General features: G+C 37.2%; 1 protein-coding gene across 2 annotated transcripts in view; it reads right to left on the reverse strand.

The window, feature by feature from the left end:
- Nucleotides 1-15,881, reverse strand: part of baiap2l1b (BAR/IMD domain containing adaptor protein 2 like 1b) — a 119,854-nt gene that overhangs the window by 20,869 nt on the left and 83,104 nt on the right. For both annotated transcript variants that reach the window (XM_084130724.1, XM_084130723.1), the window contains 3 exons: nt 15,772-15,843; nt 14,246-14,380; nt 1,282-1,434 (listed from right to left, as the gene is read on the reverse strand). In XM_084130724.1, the coding sequence (XP_083986850.1) occupies nt 1,282-1,434; nt 14,246-14,380; nt 15,772-15,843 (360 nt within the window). The remainder of the gene's footprint in view (nt 1-1,281; nt 1,435-14,245; nt 14,381-15,771; nt 15,844-15,881) is intronic.

A 15,881-nucleotide genomic window follows, 5' to 3' on the forward strand; every position in this document is an offset into this window, starting at 1 on the left:
TATTTAGTCATTGTTAGAGTTCTCGTTCTTGGTGTGAACCGGCCTTAGTTGTGTTAAAGGTGCCCTAGAATTTGAAATTGAATTTATCTTGGCATAGTTAACAAGAGTTCAGTACATGGACATGACATACAGTGAGTCTCAAACACCATTGTTTTCTCCTTCTTATTTAAATCTCGTTTTTGAAAAACACCCCTGAAAAATATCCAAAAATTTGCATATGCCAGCCCATGTTCAATACCAGGCGGAACTGCGCCCTCCCAGGATCTAACGTTACCTAGGCTACTTTCACTTTTAGAAATTCATCATAACCGCGCACTCGCGATCTGCTTGCAGTCGTCGAGATGGATGCATGTGTGTGGGAGAAATTTGGAGTTATCTAAAGGAAATATTGTGAAAGGCTTATTTGCTGCATGCATTTTCGTGTTGGATAGCCGCAAATGTGGAACTTCATCGCTGAGGAAGCACGCAGATAACTGTGGTAACAAAGCAGTTCTATCGAACAGTATTTTTCAAATGTAACACTGTTCAGTATGTGTGGTGTGCAGGGCGTGTTTGAACCCAACATTGTCAGATGTAGGCTAGACGAAATTGCGTGGCAGATATAGTGTTGTAGCCTGTTCGATTGGTAAAATGTGATAAGGCTACTCAGTTTTGTGGTAACGTTAGCCATGTTCTTCATTTACCGGCCTTTTGACAGCTTCGGCTGAAGTTGTCCTTGTGTTAATTGTCGTGTAATAACTTCTGTATGACCTGGCAATAAACATTTTTGTAATTGTGTCTATAATGTGATTGGCTAAACGTATTTTATTTCGGGTGCGGGTCGGGTGTCGGTTCTATTTGAAGCGGGTGCGGATTTTAATTAGTGCTGCTGTCGGAAAACAGGTCGGATGCGGTTTGAAGCACTGCAGGTACGAACGGGTGCGGATTTACAAAATCGGACCCGTGCTGGACTCTGATGTACGGTTGAACGCCTAATCTCTCCATTGTCACGCTGGACATCAGGGACCTGTTTGCTGTCACTCTGAGCTACTGTAATGAGCCCGCAGTGAAACAGCCAATCAGAGCAGAACTCCTCATTACTATTCATGACCCTTCCAAATAAGGTAAAAACAGACCATTTCATTCTAGGGCCAATTTCTAGGGTTGAAAATGGACCTGTAAAACCATATCTGGACATTTGAAATGCCCTTAAATAAGCCATACCCTCTATGTAGATATCAGAGACAAAATTAAAATATTATTTCAACACATTCTAGGGCACCTTTAACTGAAGTAACCAACCTTGTCATGGAAAGCTGTGGTCTGGATGGAGAAGTTGCAGTGCTTGTCCACCAGGAAGCAGAAGCGCCTCTTCTCCTCCAGCAGAGCCTCTCGACAGCCGTCAGCGATGAACTTCTGCATGTCCATCTGACGGTGAGTGAGAGTCTCAAGACACTGCAGAGAACAAAGAGAACAAGGTCGCAGGTTCTTATCAGCTGTCAAGTGTGATCATGGCTTTCAAGAAAAAAAAAAAAAAAGGCATTGTGAAGATGACAACACACTTTTTGGTGAAAGCATTATAAAGAACAACGAGATTGAATGTCAGGCGTTGTGATAGAAGCGAGTGTCAAAGGAGCTGCATTTATATCTCATGTATAATGAAAGATAATGGTTAGAGTCACATGGGTCAATTTTATAAACTTAAGATGTATACATCCCATGAAAGCTGAATAAATAAGCTTTCCATTGGTGTATGGTTTGTCAGGATAGGACAATATTTGAAAATCTGGAATCAGAAGATGCAAAAAAAAAATAAACATTGAGAAAATCGCCTTTAAAGTTGTCCATTTATGTTGGCGATTGTGCTGCATTCACTCACAAAAATACATGTTTTATATATTTACGGTAGGAAATTTACAAAATATCTTCATGGAACATGATCTTTACTTAATATCCTAATGATTTTTGGCATAAAAGAAAAAACGATAATTTTGAGCCATATAATGTATTGTTGGCTATTGCCACAAATATACGCGTGCGACATGTGACTGGTCTTGTGATCCAGGGTCACATATGGTCTCAGTTGTCAGCAATCATGACGTAATTGCCAAGGGAAACTTTCTAAGAGGTATGACAACTACAGACTGAAAGTTGACAAGTTCGAATGAGCACGAGCGTGACTGCGGCTGATTTTCAGTGAATAAAGACTCAAATGTTGGTCTGTTCTTCACACAAACTAACTATGAGTGTGGTTTTCTTACGCATGTAGTAAAGTAAAGTATGTAGCCTGTGGAGGCTGTTCGGTGCAGGCGTATTCACATGAACACACCCTCATGATGGCATAACGCAGGTGACGTGAGACAGCATTCATCTCACAATGGGTTTCATCAGATCTCCACTCCTCAGAGATGACACAGAGATCTGTCACTGATGAATGAAAGCCACATCCCTCCCCTCCTCCAACTCCACTGCTTGTCATAGCAAAAAAAAAATAAAAAAATAGAGATTTTGCTTTGGTTTGTTGTTACTAGTCGCGATGATTTTGCTTTCACTCATCTTTGAGCTTTCGGTCTATGTCATGTTTTCCCTGTGTGTGTGTGTGTGTGTGTGTGTGTGTGTGTGTGTGTGTGTGTGTGTGTGTGTGTGTCTCTTTCTTAACCACTTCATCTCCATAGAGCTACTTTTTGGAAATCATGTTTGGGCATCTCTCCCAAAATTATAAAGACATCTGGAGCATCCTGTGAATTTATTCTTTTAAATTTAAATGTTGACTGCAATATGCAAATTAAGAAAATATGCAAAATAGGTACTGTAAATAGGAATATATTTGCATTTTATATCAAGTGGGTAGATGCCACAGAAAATGTATTTTTCTAAACAAAAAAAAGGACATTAACAAGTTACACAAGCATAAACTGCAATGTAAAAATTTGTATTCAGCAAGGATGCATTAAACTGATCAAAAGTGACAGTAAAAAAGTTAGGTTAATTTAAGTTAGGTTAAGTCCTTAAGATTTTGAACTTTACGTTCATCAAAGAATCATGAAAAAGAATTATCACAATAATATGAAGCAGCACAACCGTCTTCAACATTGATAATAATAAGAGATGATTCTTGATTATTACATCATCATCATATCTGAATGATTTCTGAAGGATCATGTGAATTCAAAATTCAGCTTTGATCACAGGAATAAATTACTTTTTAATATATATTACAATAGAAAACAGTTATTCTAAATTGTAATATTATTTCAATATTAATGTTTTTATTGTATTTTTTCATCAAATAAATGCAGCTTTGATGAGACTTTTTTTTAAAAACATTTAAAAAAACATTAAAAATAAATGCATTGTAGTACATGTAAATAAATAGGATTAATTTGTTTAAGGTCTTAACCCTGAAATGCTTTGACATTTGTGAGTTTGAAAATGTTTGAAAAATGGGGTCTCTGTAAATGCTCAAGTGACCTGGTCCTGTATAAAACATAACTGACCTCAACTTGACCAACTCAAGGTAAACTAGCTATTATGAAACATGATACAACATTTAGTATGAGCAAAAGGTCTTTGAAAGACACCAGACCAATGTTAAAACAGTGGGAGGCGGTGACATTTAGTCCATAGGCTGATGTTTTGTGAAAGTTTGCAAGACGAAGCTGAAAATATAGCGCAAAGTCAAAATCATCATTTATGTTTGTGATAACTTCATTCATTCATCAGGTGACTCAAGGTCAGGTATTCTACACAAAACCGTAAACACCACAGTCCCAACTCACAGCCGGGGGCCGTAATCTACACGCTACACCTGCCACGACATTTCCTGTCTGCATTAAACCTTTGGATCAATTGTTAATGAAGAGGAAGGGCCAGCCTTTTATTCTGTTGTTGTTCAAGCACAGGTACGGCTATAAATGGCGACTGAAAACAATAAAGGCTTGTGATGCAGGAAGAGGCAGTGTGGGCAACCCCTCCTAATCAAGGGAAAGGCCCGAGGTCCTTACAGCTGATCTTAATCCACTTCCTCCTCTGTGTGCCAACATTTTCCAGTCACTCTGAATCACGTCTGCTTAAACAGGCCACCGCCATCCACAAATAAACCATCCACTGGACAGCAGGGCAGGGTAGGAACGGTCAGATAGTTGTCCGACAATCAACTAGTCTTGATTTTTCTTAGCTTTAGCTTCAATATTTTTAAATGGAAGTTCTTTAAATCGAGAAGCACTAAGAAAAACTAAAAGGCAGGGTTTTAAAAATGAAATTATAAAACGGATAGTTCCAGTCCTTGATTCTGATTGGTTGAGCCGCGTTCGAAGCTGTTGTAAATCACTCAACAAACACACACCTGTGACCGCATTACATTAGTATCACTGCGCCCGTTTGTGATTCTTTGTTGCTGCATGTGTTGCTTAGCAACCTCTTTTGAATTACATTGCTTGGCGGAGGAATACATTTGTTATAATGTTACATTTTTTGTTGCTGGTGTTTATTTTATGAACAAAATAAATATTAAAATGAATATTTTTATGCCGTGCCTAACAACGGCCCTTAGCTGTTCTAAATCCACTGTAAAACACGGCTTCAAGGGGCTTATTGCTTAATTTAGGACCTGCACAAATATTAATTACGATTTAAAATACTCTACAGTTCAAATAATACAGATGTAAAAAAAAAAAAAAAAAAAAAAAAAAAAACTAAAACTTTTATAAAATGATATCACATTTCAGCCTTTGAACCATTTTAAAAAAAAGAAGGGATGAATCAAAAAGATTATATTTATATTCATTTAAAGTATTATCTTATGATTAGATTTTCAGAATGCACACTGGCTTCTTTTCAATCCACCAGCTGAATGAAAATGCAAGACTCTCTGACAGCAGGTGAAACAGCAGAAATATAAATAATATTATTAACTTCGTTAATGAAATCTATGAGGAAAAATGTCCTTCAACGACCCTTTTTTCCATGACTAAGTCATTAAACGATAATTGGGACTATATTAACAATATCACTGCCGAAAAATATGAGACTAAAATGTAGTTAAAAAAAATAACTTGTCAGATGTCAAGAGTTTAAATCCCCCAATCAGAGCTTTTGAGTAAAAAGGATCCATTTTCTGCCCTTTGTTTTACTTAATTTTTGCGATCTGGCAACCAAACACATGCACTCTCTCCACACTGCGGAAGAAGCGTCAAGTGAGCTGGAGTTCAGCGATCTCCACTGAGATCTTCTGCTTAAATGAAAGTGTCGTTCAGTCAGTCTGTGTGTTCTGTCACGAGCCGCTTGTACTGTTTGTGCGACTAAATCTGCCATCAAACCTTCTCAGTGACGAACTGTGACAAACCCAAACATGGATCTCGACTAGGCCTGTGTATTGTTTTTGATTGTGTTTGCTGAATAAATGCACTTACGCAACATCTGTGTGACAATACAAAGTGTTCTTTTGCTGTTGACTTTAAAAGAAAAACATTTTTGGAATTATTATTAGGAATTTCACTGTTTTCCAGTTTTCATAATGTAGAGAGTGTGTTAAAGGGATACTCCACCGTTTTTGCATATTAAACTATGTTATTCCCTTAACTAAGACGAATTGATACATACCTCTCTCGTCTCAGTGCGTGCACTCAATCGCTCTGTCTTGCGGCGAAACTTTGTTAGCCCAGTTCATTCAATATGTGCCAAGCAGAGAAGCTACCAAACACCTCCACGTTTTCCCTAATTAAATACAGTTACTCGCGTAGTGTAACTCGACCTAGGACGGTGACACAAAACAAAACATTGCGCTTTTCTAAGCGTGTAAAATGGATAACTATATTGTATGGCGGAATACCATAGCAAGTGCTTGGAAGCACTTCGACTTCGGCGCAGTAATATCAATATCAATATCAATTGTTTTACACGCTTAGAAAAGCGCAATGTTTTGTTTTGTGTCACCGTCCTAGGTCGAGTTACACTACGCGAGTAACTGTATTTAATTAGGGAAAACGTGGAGGTGTTTGGTACATATTGAATGAACTGGGCTAACAAAGTTTCGCCGCAAGACTGAGCGATTTAGTGCACGCACTGAGACGAGAGCGGTATGTATCAACTCGTCTTAGTTAAGGGAATAACATAGTTTAATATGAAAAAAAAGGTGGAGTATCCCTTTAATTTATATGACAAATAGCCTATAATAAATATGAAAACTAGATGAAATCAAGTCATGTCATGGTTGAATAAAGCATGCGTATGAGTTGACCTTGTCTTGATTTGTGCTTATAGGTTAAAGTGCAATACGTCCGATGAAACGTAAAGATACATTTCTCAAATGACAACAATAGTTGCATCTGTAATATTTAGCAAAATAATCACGATTATCAATTCAACAATTATCAGGCATGTGATCAGCTTAAAGACAAAGAAAGGGGAAAACCCCATGGCAATTATTAGTATTAAAAATGTTTAATTAAATTTATAAAGAAATATCTTACTATTGCAGTAATACATACTATTGTACTGTAAAATAAAATAAATGAGTATTTAATAATCAAAATAGTGATATATTATAATACAATAAATGTTATAATAAAACAGAATTGTTATTATTATTATTATTATTATTATTAGTAGTAGTAGTTAATAATTAGTATCATCATTATTATTTTATTTTATAGAGCAAGAGTAAAATTACAAAACTAACATTAATGGTTGTCTTAATTTCATTGCTTTCAGACGTTAAACCACAGGAAGACTTAATGCTTCTCTTTGCTGACAACAGATTTATTTTATGACAACTACTCTCATTACGAAGATGACTGGCACATGTTGCGTTCCCAACTGCAAATTATAAGCGACACATACAGCACTTGCAGAGTAGCACTTACTGTGAAGCGAAACTGAAAATGAATGAATGCTCCAGAAACGTGCAGCGTGTCAGACAATACTTTGTATACAGTAATTACATCACAACATCACTAAGCCATATCACATTCTCACCACCATGCATTGTCAAAATTCATTGAAAAAAAAGTTACTGGGCAACTGCTGAGTGACACCGTTTCAATTACTCAATGTGCTTTGAACCCTGGCTAACATGCTAATAGCATCCCACAGATGGCGCCGTGAGTTGTATTAGAAAACATAGCATTTTGTAATTTATTTAGCAATTAAGGCCATTTCACAATTTCAGTCATCATACAGTAACCACAAGGGGTGGGAATCTCTAGGCACCTCACGATTCGATTCGATTACGATTCAGAGGAGTGCGATGCGATGCTAAAACGATTATCGATGCATCTTTTTGTGTGACTACTTGGTACTTTTAAAGCAAAGTATTTACAGTATAATGACCCATTAAGAATTCCAATATCTTTTATTAATATAACAAATGGAAGTGATTTGGCAAGTCAACTGTAAGGTTGCATTTGCCAGCATATGTCCCAACATTGCAAAGAACCAACAGGAAAAGAGATGTGTGCCTGTACTAGCAGCAAACTTGTAGTCAATGAATACAAACTTCAGCATATTCTGAATCTCTAACATTTAATAATAGACTTTTAAATCAACATCCTCCTGTTATGTGCAATGAGCAATATAATCCTTCAGACACAAAAACAAAAAAACATTTTGCTGTAGCAAAATCACAAACAGCTTTCGTTCAAAAATGATGAACCAGCAGCTCTCATACAAACATAATGCTTGTGGACTTATATTATGAATAATTAGTAACATATAAAGCCGCTCTTATACACAACTAAATAATAAAGAGTTATGAATTGAAATTGTTGCTGTATACCACAATCAAAAACAGCTTGTACAAAAAAAGTAAATGAACATCTGCAGAGAGCACAGTCAAAATGTATTTTTTTGTGACTGGCATTGCACTGTGACTGTGGAGGGCCGTACAGTAAACCTACGTATAACGTACACATAACAGATCTGTTTACAGCACACTGATGTGAAAACTAAACTATACAGAAAGCAGCTCTCATACAAAAATGAAATTATGCCAATTTTCCATACGTTAGCTTTTAGCGAAGAGGGTGCCGTTCGGATTTCGCGCTCAGCCACCGTGCGTCTCTGTTATGCACACGCCACAGTCCACGCTTCAGAGTTCCGTCAATATTACTTTATTAGAAAAAAAAACACATTTAGAAAATCGATTTTTTGATATTTGTGAATCGATTCAGAACCGTCCATGTCCGATGTATCTAAGAATCAAATTTTTTCCCCACCCCTAGTAATCACCAACAACCCCCCACCTCGTATGGGTTAATTTTATGATGGATGGATGCACTTTATTGAGCTACAAAAACTCAGGTACCGTTCACTCCCATTATAAAGCTTTGATATAACTCCGATTGTGTTTGGCTGAAAGAAGTCAGTCACACCTAGGATGGCTTGAGGGTGAGTATATTATGGGATCATTTTTAATTTTTCGGTGTACTAACCCTTTAAGTCTTTTAAAAGACCCATGTGAAAGGCCTATTCACACTGCACAGACAGAATTACACAGTGTTTCCTAAAGACAAACTAGTTGACTAGTCAATTTTAAAAATATATAGTTCTGAGTGTGAAGTGGGCAGATTTAAAAACGCACTGAGGAAACATGAGGGCCTTTCCCTTACATATGTGCATTGTGTGTCTGGCTATAGTGCACACACACAAACACACAACAGTCTGGTCAGCTCAGATAACAGCTGCATTTTCTGCAACATTACAGACCAACACACACACAGAGTTAAAAGCACCAGCGTATCTGTCCGAGCGAACACGTCCCAGAGAGCTGTGATGATCCGTGGGAGATGGACAGGGGCGTATGTGTGTTATTTGTCTTGTTTATCATCACAGACCCGTGATAAAGTCGGTTGCTATGGACACCTTCATTCTCCCCCCCGTGGAGGAAGGTAAAAGAAACAGAGGACATGCCACACACGGCGGAGAAGACATGAAAAACACACCATTCCTGCCTAAACGGGCAGACCTCGAAAAGACAGATGCCCACGGATCACCACATATCTTTTCCAAAACCGTGCTGCCTTTATAACCATCATGAAACGGATTTGAACAACAAGACGCCACACAACTGATTCATACAGAGTCTGACATTAGTATGCTGATATATGAACAATATGATGCTCTGATAGGCATAAAAATACATAGTCAACATACAAACATTGGGCAAACTATTCTGTTCAAAAATGTTTTTGTTTTTTATTAATACTTTTATAGGCTTCCTACTCTTTTTCAGAGATCATTTTCCAGGACATTTCATTATGACAGGAATAAAAGATTAGGATCACAGATTCACAGCCTCAAGTAATATATTCCAGAAGTCTGAAAGTGATAGTTATGACTAATATTTATTAAAAACAGACTAAAAGTGATAGATGATAGATAAATGAAAATTCTGTCATCATTTACTCACCCTCAGGTTGTTCCAAACCTGTATGAATTTCTTTCTTCTGTTGAACACAAAAGATATTTTAAAGAATGTTGGTAATTAAACATAAAAAAATAAAATAAAAAAAACTGTCTGGTTACCAACATTCTTCAAAATATCTTCTTTTGTGTTCAACAGAAGATAGAAACTTGAACATTTTCATGACAAAATGTCAATTTCACGATGAACTATCCCATTAAAAACTTAGTTTATGTTTTAATTCAGTTTTAAATTTACTATATATAATTGACAGTATATTCAGTGGTTGCGCACTTCACTGTCTTTTCTTTTTTGGAAAGTGCACTTTCTATTATTCATCTTAAATTATGTTATAGCGCATTCATATTATATTTATAAACTATTTAATAAAATGATCCCAAACGATCATTAGTAATAATCTAGTGAACGGTTATAAACAAACAAGATATCACAATTGCATAAATATTGCTATGAGTTTAATGTTTTAAAATAATTACAATATTAAAAGTAGTAATATAGTAAAAAGGAAAGATAAAATTAAAATTATCACCAGTAGGTGGCAGCAAAAGAGTCAGTGGAGTTACAAACGATTAATTCGAAACGCTTATGTATTTACGAACTAAGCAATTAACGGTCTGTATGAACGCAAAAATAAAACCTTACCGCATGTTGGTAAAAAAACATTCTGCTTTTTGTACGTGAAACGGACAATATTTTGTCTAAAATGGAAGTATAACTTCTTGTTTAGTGAACTGCTGCAGAAATTCAATATCACATTTGCACCTACTATGACGTAGATGATGAATATAGCACCGACACCCCTAATCTGAAACAGGACTGAGCTAAAGTCTTTGCCTAGGGCTCGTCCTTCTGTTTAGCACACTAGTCTGAATGAATCGCTGAACGTGTGATTTCGACTTCGAGGTCAGGAGAGGCTGATTACAAGGAACATGGGAGCGGTAAAATGTCAGGATGACGATGATGTGCTGTCTGGAACAAGCAAAGGGAAAGAGGCATGTCTCTTATCACAGACACCGGCGTCACTGGCACATCCATCCATCATCGGCGGAGAGAGAGAGAGAGAGACAGTAAACTCCACGGTGAGGTGAGACATTAGCCATCAGGGTGCGGACACACAGAGCAAAGTAATTAATTTCTGCAGGCTACCCTGACAAACAGACTGTGCAGAGAGTCAGAGCTCAGGGCGGATGAATAAACACGCCTGCCGTTTACAGATCAGAAGATTAGGGTCAGATTTCATGTACAGCTGTTTTGCTAGTGGACTTTATTCATCCAGGGGATGGATCCATCCTCCACCACTACGGTCAGAGAGTTTATGGAGGTGGTTGTGTTTGTGTGAGGTTTCACCCTCGTTCAAGATAAGCAACGACAACGGCTCCTTCATGAGCATGTTGCATATGAACACAAGTCTGCATCTGATAATGTGGCAGGGTGTGGGTTTGCAGCATGCTGCTATAATTAAAATATATTTATAAAATAGACAGTTCCTGTCCTGTCTGCTGATTGGTCAGTTCAGCATTCCAGATAGGGCTGACACCTTGAATACATGTAGAAATATTAACTAATAATAACAACTAAAGCCCTGTTCGGACGGGACTAGTTTACCATGGAGAGGTGGGGTAAAGTAATAATTACCAGAGCTCCTCTGTGATTTTAGTCCCGTCCGAATGTGTCATCTCAGTAATCTTATGGACAATGTCAGTAAAGATTACGGCGACTTTTACCTTCAGTAAAAAGGTCCGGAAAAATGACCCCAGGTAATAATAATCTCATGCGAATAGACCCGCTGTAAATATGTACGTAAATATTTCATCATTTCGTGTTTAAAAGTAGTTTTCCGCAGTTTTTCAAGTATGGAGACGCTTGAAAAAGCGTTTTTGCGTTCTAGACGCTGGGACGAGTCTGTGGCAAAACTTTTCCTCACACCATTCAGATCAGAAAGATCGAAAGCACTTGTTAAGCCTGGAACACACCAAGCTGACGCTGACGAACTAGCGCTGATGAAAGCCAACTGTGTTGTTGCCTCGCGTCAGGGTAAAAAGCGGCACTTGAACTAGAATGCTAGAATGCGCGTTTTGCACCTGCGTGTGGATGAGACAACTGTCTATTTCTGAAGATATATTCGTCTATATTCGTCATTCAAAAAGGGAAACCGATGCTGCAAGGTTGCAGATACACAAACCGTAAACAAAGCAGCGCGTGCTTACCGTTTTGAATATCAATCCTGCTAAACACTTTCTTTATTCCACTCCTCTCGTGTTAATATTGAAATATTCGCCAAGAAAAACTCAGGTAAGATGACGTGACATTAGAACAGCCTTCTATCTGTACCGTTTTTACTTCTTTGCTCGCTGTTTTGCTATTATTCTCATGCACTGACTCGTTCACTAAGCTGAACAGCCAATCAGAGTTCCCTCTTTCACCGACGGCCCGACGGCGATTCAACATGTCGAATCAGCCGAAAAAAGCCGACGAGGACCAATTTCAGCCAACGGTGCGGAACACACTGAGAAAACTTAGTCGGCCGACCGTCGGCTTGGTGTGTTCCAGGCTTTAGAGGCACAAACATCTTTTAGCGTTAGGTAAGTGCCTATTACCAACACAATCCAATCTGAAGTTAATTAATGCATCGTTCGACCGGACATAACTGTTTTATATATATAAAAATAGGTTATATGTGTTTGCGCACATGATATCAGGAAGCAACGTAATACACACATGACGACAGGAGGGTGACGGCGGTGTGTAAATCAAGTTACTCTCCCACTTCTGCTAGTTTTACTGAGATATCTTATCCCGTGTGAATTGGCCATTAGTATTACAGACGTCCTGTGGTAAAATCACATTACTCCATCTACCCTTGTAAAGTTAATCCCATCCGAATGCATTCAATGCTACATCCCATTATTGCTACATGGAAGTTTTTCCATGCACCCATTCAATTCTGAACAAAAAACTAGTTCGAGCAGACAGTGGTAGATACACCAGTGTTTCCCAAGTTGTCAGGTGTGCTGTGGAAAATGATCAAATTCCAAAAATTAAGAAAAAATAAATGCTACAAATAAGAGTATATCATTGGTGTTGGGCCGAAACCTTGTGTCTCTAAATTTCATCATTTATGTTTAATAAAATGAATGCTATTGGTCACCCTTTATGTCGGTTTTACAAATATATAACCAATAAAAAGCATTTAAAAGAGGTTGTGACTAAACCTTGTAACTCCATTGGCTCCTCAAACAATCTCATAACTCCACCCGCCTCTATCGTGAATGAAGTGCAGCACACAGTTTGGAGATCTCCGCTTGTTTGCAATGCAAGGGTCAACAAAGAACTGATATTTGAGTAAGTACAATGTTTTCTTTACTCATGAAACACTATGTCAATAAAAGCTAAAGCTTTTTGTATTTGCAGAGCGGAGAATAGTCTTAGTCCGGTGTTAAATATCCTGTGCATAGTGCTTCACCTTTTCTATCATTCTGATTATGAGATTTCAAAAACAACTGAGTGCCCATATAGCTACGATAAACTTCATATCCTGTAAGTTGATGAAAACGTAATGTGCACTGATTTTCAGAAAATGTTGATATTATAATGACACATAAAAAGTGTCTGACCATATATAAAGCCACAATACCAACTTTGACGCAGTTTAATCTTTAAAAAAAAAAAAAAAAAAAAAAGTTTGTTCCTACCTGACTTAAGTTTCACATTCAATGTGAGTACTACTTTTAATAAAATTTCTAGTATTAATATGCCATTTGAAGTAATGCAGCTTTGTGCAATTTTTCTTTATATGTGTATATAGAGGTGTGCTGTGGGATTTTTTGCTTATCAAAACAGTGCCTTGTGAAACACTTTTTTATACTGTAAAACCTAAGGCTGCAGGATTTGGGGGAAAAATATAATTGTGATTAGATTCTGATAAAACGGTGACTGTGATTTAATAAATAAATAAAAAATCCTGGTTTGATGTGCCTGTTTGTAGGGCTGCAGAATTTGGCCAAAATTTTATTAAGATAACAACTGTAAAATTACAATAGTAATATTTATGGCTGTCATAATTACTTTTTGGTAACCCGTTTATGTCAACTAACCAACTGTGTTTACAACAATACTTCTCTAGACGGACAGTTTGACCATGAAGTGCGTTTGACCATCGCATGAACACCGAATTGATTCCTTACTTGCGCTTGAACGGACACATACACACAACATTATGCCAAAATACCCGTCTCTGCAAGTATTCTCACGGTAATGTCATAAGTGAATACTTGAGAAGGAAACCGGATGTGTCTCAGTATATTGGGTCCATGCATTCGGTCTTAAAGTGACAGCAGCCTAATATTCCTGCTGTTGTCTGTTATTAATATTAATAAAAATAAAAAAGCATCATCATCATCATCTACTATATTCGAGAGAAAAGAAGATAGTGAGGAGAGCAGTCAGGAGGAAAGTGATTGTAGGATAAATGTGCCGCGTAAAGTGTGAGTACCAAGCAGCATCTCCAGGTGCTCCCATGAGAGCCAGACCAAAAAAGTTATGTGCACGCCTGCTTATAATGACCGTTAAATGAAAGAAAACAGGTTTTTTGTTTGAATAAATGCTTTTATACCGTTTGTTTGTTTTATTCAAATTTCAATAATCAAAAGCATGTCAATCAATTTAATAACTGATTGTGGGTTAGATTAACAACTTATTTCTATTATTAATGATTTATTAAACTTGTAAAGAATACTAGAGTCCTATGAAATTTTTGTCAGTAATACTTATCTGTGGATTTGAAAAATAAAAACAAATGTGCGTGTACATAGTAACGTATGTACGTGTTATTAAAAGCACACATACCTCGTTCTCTTTACTCTCATACTTCGAAGAGTTCTTTCCTTGACTTTTCCTCCTGAGTTTCTTCAGGTCTGACTGCGATCTCTCCAGCGAGTCCTGCTTCATCTTGTGTTCGGTCTGGTATCTCTTAAACGTGGCCTGTGGACAGACAGTATTGGATCAGTGTCACTCAGGGACAGGGAGTCGTGTTCACACACGCATGGCGTGTCAGCGCAAAGATGAGTTTGATTGACTTCTGCTCTAGATGCAGACAGGAAACAAATAGTGTGACATGAGCCTGTCTGATTTTCATTCCCATCTCTCATTCCCAAGAAAATGCAGTTTTTAGGCACATTTCCCAAGCGTCTGCAAATTATCATAAGTGGACACCAGTACTGGGAATGTGACAAAGCGTGACAGTAGCCGTGATGAAAATAATCAACCTTTTCCTGTTACCAGCTATGTTTTCCAACTACCAGCATGACACACAGTGTTTTTAGGTCACACTGTATTGCACACATAGCATTATAACAGAGAATGCAGAGGCACTAGTCAAATGCAAACATGCTTTCGCCTCTGCCTCTCTAGCATTGGTAAGTCCAATTCATGTAAGCAAACTAGGCCAGAAAAAAAAGTAACAATTTACATATTCATTTCCTACAAGTGCTTCTCAAAGACCCTGCATGGCTTTTCATCACAATCTTTGTTGTTAAAAAAAAAAGTTAATACTGCTGTTTACTACTAGGTTTTCAATTTAGTTTGTATAAATTAGTTTGCAGCTGACACTGTTGTGACACACTGACTTGTGGCACTTGCTGTAAAAACTGCTCTGATTTAAAAAAAAAAAACTGACATTGAAATGGTATTTTCCCCTTCAGTAGCGAAACTGAGTTACTTTAAGTCTAAAGTCAGCTACTTTCAAGTACTGTGTGAGCCTTCAGCACATTTTAGGTCTTTTGTTAGTAGAAAACTTTTCAAACCATTAGTTTTAACTATATATTTATGTCTGTCATATGTCTGCTTTTAAATGTAGTTTAATTTATTAGCTGCATTTAGTGTAAATACACTACTGTTCAATTGTTTGGGTTAGGGTTAGGGTTAGTCCATGAGGGGCTGCCGCATTTACTTTTGTTTTGTTTATGATTATAGTGTTTGAACGTTCGCCAGTTCCCGCCTCCTTCTTCCCAGAACAACAAACCTCAATATAATTGTCAATGTTGAAAACATTTGTGCTGCTTTATACTTTTGTGGAAACCATCTTTACTGTTACTTTATCAATTTAATGCATTTTTGATGAATAAAAGTATCAATTTCTTAAAAAAAAAAAAAACACACTTTTGAACAAAAGTGAAAATCTGTTCAAATCCAAAAATGTTGTTGCAACTTGCAACAGAGATTTTGTGCCACATAAATACTTTTGTAAATAATTGATATTATTTGATAGCTACTAAATTAGAAACAACCTTTACCCTTTAAAATAGCTTCAATGTAGTTACTTTTTGTCAATATTTCAAGTAGCTTCCCTATCAATGATTAATAAGGCAGCTCACCGTCATGTATTTCACATCCATGTCCGTCTTCCTCTCCAACTCTGAAATAACCTCCCGATGAAACCGTCTGAACTGTAGAGAAAGAGAAAGATATGAATGATGAATGATTA

Source organism: Abramis brama, assembly GCF_963993115.1.
Source record: "Abramis brama genome assembly, chromosome: 1".
Taxonomy (NCBI): Eukaryota; Metazoa; Chordata; class Actinopteri; order Cypriniformes; family Leuciscidae; genus Abramis; species Abramis brama.